The 8,224-nt window shown below is 35.5% G+C and overlaps 1 protein-coding gene across 1 annotated transcript; it reads right to left on the reverse strand.

Annotated features, from left to right (window-relative positions):
- Window positions 1-1,049: 1,049 nt before the first annotated feature.
- Window positions 1,050-7,966, reverse strand: KLRD1 (killer cell lectin-like receptor subfamily D, member 1). The gene is made up of 6 exons (XM_006875471.1): window positions 7,786-7,966; window positions 5,459-5,560; window positions 5,205-5,243; window positions 3,562-3,704; window positions 1,973-2,073; window positions 1,050-1,170 (listed from the first exon to the last, which is right to left on the reverse strand). Exons 1-6 carry the CDS (start codon window positions 7,964-7,966, stop codon window positions 1,050-1,052), a joined length of 687 nt encoding a protein of 228 aa, XP_006875533.1.
- Between the last annotated feature and the right edge of the window lie 258 nt (window positions 7,967-8,224).

Below are 8,224 nucleotides of genomic sequence, written 5' to 3' on the forward strand. Positions count from 1 at the left end.
TTAATCCTCTAGCATGGGTATAAAAGGAACCAGCTCATAAGCAGGAGGGTGGATCTCATTACCATCAAAGAAGAAGCTCCAGGATGGGAGTGAGTCCTTTGGACTCTGAAATCCGTGTGCATTAAACCTTCTCAATCCAGGGACCAAAAGCTGTGACACTGTGGAGGTGGCAGAAGAGCAGCGGCAAAACCAAGAACAAAACAGAGCAGTGGGCTTCCCAGCCCATGGAGAAAGTAAAGCTGGGGGACTTTGGGCAGGATGCTTGCTTATAAAATGAGATGATTCAAGGCACTAAAGTGTGGAAGGTAGGTTTGCTGACCCATGGAGCTAGACCTGAATTCCTTCAGGCTGAGACTTAGGGTGGAGATGTGGGCTCCGTCAGCAGCTGACTGGGACAACTGTGCCTTGACTGTTTTCTGATCCTGTAAGTCCTGTTGTGGCACTGTAGGATAAGCACTGGACTACTAACTGCAAAGTTGGCAGTTCAAATCCACCAGCCACTCTTCAGAAACCCTGTAGAGGATCATTATGAATCGGAACTAATTCCACGGCACTTAACAAAAATAACAGTTCTAACCTGTTAACTTTCCTATGAAACCCCATAACTCTAAGTACAGTATCTGAGTTCTGTGTGGCCACTAGTACGGAGTTTTGAACCCAACTGAGGAGCAGAGACACTTGTGGGAAGAATGGTTGGTGCTTCAGTTTTGCAATATTCAAGACAGTGTGGTTTTATCTCAAGGCTTAGTTCTGAAACCATTTATTATAATGTCTTCTAAAATTCATAAGCATAAATATATTCTCCTAAATATTTTTACAGTGTTATTTTGTTTCAATCAATCTAAATCGAACTGAATTTGCTCACCAGAAGTATAAAACATTATAAAGAATGACACTGTAATACTTCTTTAGAGAATTCTATTTTTATTAAACCAAAGATTTAAATTTACATATTTTCTCCATAGAATGAAAAACATCCATTGGCAGTGCTGCCAAGGCACGGCATGACACAAAAGTGATTTTCATCTTTTCTGTGGCTCCGTCAAAATTTAAATAAGGTGATGCTTACAGATGTAGATCTGCTTCGTTTCACAATCGTCAGCCATATAAGCTTCTCTTGATTTGTAAGATAAACAGACTTGTACCTTTGGATGTGTAGCAAGGTCAAAGCTAAAACAGAAGTAATGTCACATTCATTATTATGAAATCCTATAACATACAAATCCTAGAGAGGTAAAACAAAAGTCATCCATAAAATTTTTTTAACATAACATATGTAACATTGTAATACAATGAAATTTGTATCACTTGGTAGCAAACTATTTATAAAGTATTCTTGGTCCATGAGAGAAACAAAAATTAGTTAAAATTCCAATGAAGGATAAAGTAACTCAGAAGAGAAAAATTCCATGGATTATCACTAATTGTCAAGGTAAATAGATAAATTAACAATAATAAAAAGCCTGTGAATAAGAAGCCTAAGTAAACTCTTCTGATGGGGAAAAAGTATTTTTAGATGTGTCGCTGCAGGATAATGCACTAGACCACAAGGTCAGTTTGAACTGCAAGGTTGGTGGTTCAAACATACCAGCCGCTTCTTGGAAACCCTAGACAGGGTTGCTGTAAGTTGGAGTGGACTCAGTGGCATTTAACAACAACAATAGTCTTTAGGTTTATAGTGAGTGGAATGTTAAAAAGCATGTGCATGGCCTGGAAGGCAGACTTGTTTAGAATAATGTGGTTAGTGAGAAAGTAGATTTTGAGCCATGACTTATAATAAAACATCTTAGGAAAGTTATGTCCTCTGAGTCTGAGATCCAGAATGCTGTATAATAATGATGTTGGATTTAAGTTAATTATCTCTCATCAAGTCCCCAAATGTCCTTGAAATTATTCCCCTTTATTTCTGTTCCTTTGGGAAATACAGTAATTTAATCAAGAGCACAGAAAAATGATTGTATTGAATACTTACAGATCAGAGGACACAGCTGAATCATTTTCCCACAGCCAGTTCTTGTCAATTCCATTATAGTAGACTCCAATCCAAAAGAAAGATTTTAAAGAGAAGAAATGCTAGTGATAAACAAACATATGCAAATATAACTTTTGTATATTATCTTTTCATCAACTGCATGAAATTTCCTTTAAAACTATTCAACATCGTATCTATAGTTATTCAATCCACCTATTCAAGAAAATCATTAATTCCATGCTATATACCAGAACCTTTTCAAGATGTTAATGATATGCAATGTCTAGTGTTAACCATGACTCTCATAGGAGACAAAAAGAAAATAAACAAATAAAGTATGAGTAAAAAGATCATGTTTGAAGGATTATAATCATTGTAATGATATGAAGTGTATGATTTGTTAAATATGGGATTGATAAACTGGTAAACCTTCATTCAATTCACAATAAAAAGGTTTTTTTAAAAAAATCAAGATGTTGGTTTGTGGTATAAAGGAAGGAATTTTTTTTTCTTTTAAAACAGAATCTTCATAGATTTTGGAAGCCCTTGAGGCACTGTGGTACAAACACAGGACAGCTACTGGAAAGATTGTGGCTGAAACTATCAGATCAGCTAGCCGTTCCTTGGGAGAAAGACGAGTCTATCTACTCCCATAAAGATTTCCAGTCTCAGAAAATCTGTGGACCGTTTCTACTCTGCACTATAGGTTTACTATGAAAGGGAATCCACTCGTTGGCAGAGTTAGATTTGTGTTTGGTTTCATAGATGTCTAAGGGACTCATTTTACCCCTGTGCATACCTCTTCTCTCTTCAGGTAATTTATAGATACACTGGTGATTCATACTTGCTCTGTATTTGTGTTCCTCTAGCAGAAGAACTCCCACAGAGGGTACCTAACCTGAGAGAATTTACACTGTTGAAGTTGGGAAAACTTTCCCATCTCCTCCCATATAGTTCTTGATTCTTATACAATGATCAGACAATGGCATTAGCTTTTGGTCTATAAAGGTTATAAAATCTTGGGGTATCTGACTGAGATAGTCCTTATGATAACTGTCTCCTAATTGAATCTTTCTTGATATATTTTTTCGGACTCCTGGTGTGGTGCTGTAGGATCAGCACTAGTCTACAAACCATGAGGTCAGCAGTTCAAACCCACCAGTTGCTCTTCGGAACTGGGTCGCTATGAGTCAGAACCAACTTGATAGTACTTAACAACAACGTATTTTTTTTCATGCAGGACATTGCAAATGTTATCTCAAAACATTTCTTTCTTGTACATAATATACAGATCCTATGATGTGGCACTACAGGATAAGCACTGGACTGGTAACCACAAGGTCAGCAGTTCAAACCCACCAGTCACTCTTTGGAAACCCTATAAGGGTAGCTGTGAGTCAGAACTGACTCGATAGCACACAGCAGCAAAAACAATGCCATATTTTGCATGTGGAAGTTGATATAAAAGACAAACTAGTGATATCCTTCAGCAACTCAGATATTTGAAAGTGAATCCTAAATTTAATTCAGGTCATCGACTACACATATCTCACATACTCATATGATGATCAGCTGAAGTAACAACTTACCAGCTCCTCCCTGTTTATTTTCAGGAGGGTGGAATTCTGAGACAAGCAGGCACCTTGACTCTGTCTCCAGGTTAATTTCTCCTTAGAGAAGTAGTAACAGCTGTATCTGAACCAAATCCAATTTGTAGGGCAAGAATAACAATCTTGCAAACAGAAGCAAATTTTTTTTGTCATCATAACATGTAAAGACAAAAAAATGAGTTATTAAAAAATGTTAAAAATTAAAAATGACATTTTTTTTCTTTTTCAACTTGCTACTACATTTTATATCCTTTATATACAATGTGGCACAAATGTTTAAGGCTGGACTTGCTAACCTAGAGGTTGGCATCTAGAACACACATAGCAGTATCATGGCAAAAAGATCTGTCCATCAGCTTCCATTAAGATTACAGCCAAGAAAAACTTACAGAGCAGTTCTACTCTGCAGTACATGGGGTTTTGCCAAGAGTCATAACAGACTCAATGGAAACTCATAGTATATATAGATACAAATCTGCTGGTATCAATTTATATAAGGATTACTCAAACCATTTGTTTTCTTATTTCTTTGCCATTGTTATAGCACCTTTATAAGCTGGAATGTTTCCATCAGTGTTTAACCAATTTTTACTGAAATTTTGTCTGCTCAATAAAACATAACCTTTCCAAAGTTTGTGCTCAGATTTATTAATACTATCATCTCTACACTCCGCGGGAGAAAGATTTATACTCCCGTAAAGATTTATACCCTCGGAAACCCTGTACAGGGTCGCTATGAGTCGGAACCGACTCAATGGCACTTAACAACAACAACAACAACAACAACAACAACATCATCTCTACAAGCCTATGAAATTGTACCAGAATGTATAATAAAAACTTACCTCTCTATTCTTATCTAGCAGTTAATTATCCATTTTACACTATGGTGGTGATGATGTACCTTTTTTTTTTTTTTTTAATCTCATAAACTTTTTTTTTTTAATGTTTTATTGTGAATTATGTGATAGTTTACATGGGAGATCATTAGTTTTACATTCATCCTATCATATATCATTTCATTGCCATGGTTACAATTCCCTCCATGCATCATCAACCAACCAAAGGGTATACACTCACTACAAACTTGCCCCCACAGTTGTCAGCACAGAGCTCCTCTCCCTCTCTGGGTCTAAAGTTCCCAACTGCTCCATCTCTCCACTTCATCGTCTCTGCCTCCATCTCAGGTATCACTGCTTCTCTGGGTAGGATATACCATATTTTTATAGGAGCAGAAAAACTTATTTTTCTGTCACTCAACAGCTGGTAGTTTTGAACTGCTGACCTTGAGATTAGTAGCCCAACTCATAACCACTATGCTACCAGAGCTCCTATGGTGGTAATGGTGGTTAAATACCCTTTAGTCAGTTCCAACTCATAGTGACCCTGTATAGAGTTTCTGAGGAATGACTGATGAGTTTGAACCACTGCTTATCCTGCAACACCACACCAGGATTCCCACTATATAACTTAATGTAAAAGACTATGTCTTATTCATATTTATATCTTCTATAACCAGAGTACCTGGTCTACAGAAGGTTCTACTTTGTGGCTTGATTCAATTATTGAATATCTTTACAGTTTTAATCAGTATAAGAACCAGGCCATAAACCATTGCCTACCTCTTTGCTGGATTGTGAGAGGTGTTTCTTTAGAAGACACTACAAAAAACAGTCAAAAAATAATTAAATTAAACTTTAAATTGAAATATCAAAATATTACAATATTATACAGAAGAGTAAATCAGAAATTTTAAAGAAAGGAAGACATTTGTGGAAGTAGAATTTTTCTGGGTTTACAATTGGCTTATAATATTCTATTAAATAAATAACACTCACAAAGGGGAAACAATATGGCAAACTCTATAGTTTCTTACAGTTTGCAGCAAGAAGAGGTACTGCAATGGCTGTGACCAACAGAAGAAGACACAAGATGCCCAGCACCACAGAAATGATCTTCCAAGGCAGAGCTGGTAAGTCTAGAATCAAAAGCAAATGTGTACATCCAAGAAAAACAAAAAATCAGAGGGAGCAAATACTGTTGAATGATGATGTATGGAGGAGATTGTAATCATTGTAATGAAATGATGAATGTAAAACTGATGTTCTCCCATGTAAACTATCACTAAATTCACAATAAAAACTTAAAAAATAAATAGTTGAAACAAGATTACAGGACTAAAACAAAAATTACACTTATTCAGCATTTTATAGTTACATTGTATCCAAATAATTTTTTACACTTGATTCTCACAACAAACCTGTGAAGTATATTTACCAAATTATTAGGCAATAATGAATAATTTGAATGAAAAATGAATAATTGAAGTAAAAACCTAATTTTTTTCTAACATAGGCTATTTACCTAAGATAAGAAAAGTAATGGCAGATGTTGTTAAGTGCCGCTGAGTTTGTTTCAACCTATAACGACCCTGTATAAGATTTACAAGGAGCTGCTGGTGAGCTTGAACCACCAACCTTGTGGTTCAAAACAACTTTGCAGTCCAGCTCATTAACCCACAGGGCCATATAAGCACCCCGATGACAGATATGAACCCATAATTTACAAATTCATCTTCCAAATTCTACTTGCTTTCATACATCTCTGCAGTAAATCAGAAAAGGTATAAACTGAGCAATAAAACTATCCAAAACCAAAATGGCAATAGATTAATTTAGGCACTGAGCTTTCCCCTACCTAAAAAATAAAAGTGACTGTATTCTAAATTAGGGAGGCAAACAATTGTTATTTATCATCCTCCTTATCCTTCTTTCTTTAACTCAACTAACACATAGAGTAGTTCCTAGGTGTCCATGGTGGAGTCCAAGAACTAGGCCACACCCTCCCAAGCCAGTATTTGATGATTAGCTTATATAGAATGACTAGTATTTGCATATAATCTTTGAGCATCCTCCCTTATGCATTAATTCATCTCAGATTACTTCTAATACCTGTTGTTGTTGTAAAGTGCCATCAAGTTGGACTCATAGTGACCCTGTATATAGGGTTTCTAGGTGCAAGTAGTTAGTTTGAACCACCAACCTTGTGGTTAGTAGCCCAGTGCTTATACTACAGCACCACAAAATAAATCAGAATAATAGCCAAGATAATGAATTAGTAGGTAGTCCAGTAATAATCCAGTAATAATCAATTTTATTAAAATTTCAAGTTAATGCTTGTTTTTGAAATCTTGAGTTGCTCTAGGGTTATCTTTTCCAAATCTAATTATCTTGTGTAAAAAGATGAAGGATTAATGTATGCTGGAAAACTTTCTGAAACAGCATAGGCCACTCCTAGAGGTTCCTGCCAAGATGATATAGGTAACCCAGAGACTGCCCATTACTGGTTAATCCTTGCATAATACATGTGAAACTTAATTTCACTGGCCTTTTATACATTAGAGTACTGAATACGCGATCCAACGAACTGCACATAGAAAATACTTGGGGGTGAGGGTTTTGAAGGAGGGGAAGTAATTAAGTAATCCAAGTAATCCTTTATAGTATATTGGGTATTAGACTCCTGATATAGTGATACACAATCATTCCTAGACTTTGAACCCACAAGGTCAGCAGTTCAAACCCACCAGCTGGGTTTCTAGGAAAGAAACCATATAAAGGATCACTATGAGTTGGAAACACTCCACTGCAATTACTTGGACACACTAAGCACCACCAATTTAGAAGACGTATATTCATATTTTGCTTGTTATAGAAATTAATGATATCAAGACTAACCACAGCATCAGCTGCATGCCACTCTAATTCAATCCAACATGTTTACTTCTCACACAAAACAATCCTGGTGGTTTCAAAACAATTTATCTAAGCCCAGTTTTTCCAAGCAGCCAAAACCAGTGAATTTTTTCTTGCTTTGACTTCTATCATTCTTATCTCAAGGGAATTTCTTTCCAACTCTTTAGTCTATTAATATCTTATTTGTCCCTTAAAATCTGAGCCAACTCTCATTTTAGCAACGTAATTTCTAAACTATCCAAATTTCCTTTTAATGTTTTCCTAATACTTGCCATTTGGCCTGTATTATTAACCTGTACTGCATTGATATTTAACTTTTTGCTTCTTTTTCTCTTTAATTAGATGTAAAAAGAAAGCTTGTTATATTTTTGTATCTTCCTATATTACATGCACAGTTTAGTACATAATTTTATGCCCTCTCTGTTTACTGAATACATTGATATGTTACCTTTGCCACTGTCACCTTGTGCTGTAATTTTGGATTGTTTTTTAAGTTCGTGGTGCTTCAGCCTTTTAGTGGCTAATGGCAATTCATTTGAACTAGATTTATGATTAATGTTACTATTTTGTTTTGACTTCCACAGAGAATCCAGATTCCGTGCAGCATGAATTTTAGGTTCTTCATTCATGTTTATATAGGAAAAACTGTGTGGGACAAAGAATTTAAATGTTAGTATATGATTCTATCACTTGGGAATCTATACTGTAATAAGTAATATATTACAATAAAGGGGAATGAAACAATAGTAAACAATTGAGATTGATAAATAGTTACAGCTATTACCTTTACTAGACTACTTCTCAATACTTTGAAGCCCCAAATATAGGAAATATATCACCAAGAGTTTAGAATAAAAAAACAATTTCTTTTTAGAAATTTATTATTG

This window comes from Chrysochloris asiatica, unplaced genomic scaffold (genome assembly GCF_000296735.1).
Source record: "Chrysochloris asiatica unplaced genomic scaffold, ChrAsi1.0 scaffold00328, whole genome shotgun sequence".
Lineage (NCBI taxonomy): Eukaryota > Metazoa > Chordata > Mammalia > Afrosoricida > Chrysochloridae > Chrysochloris > Chrysochloris asiatica.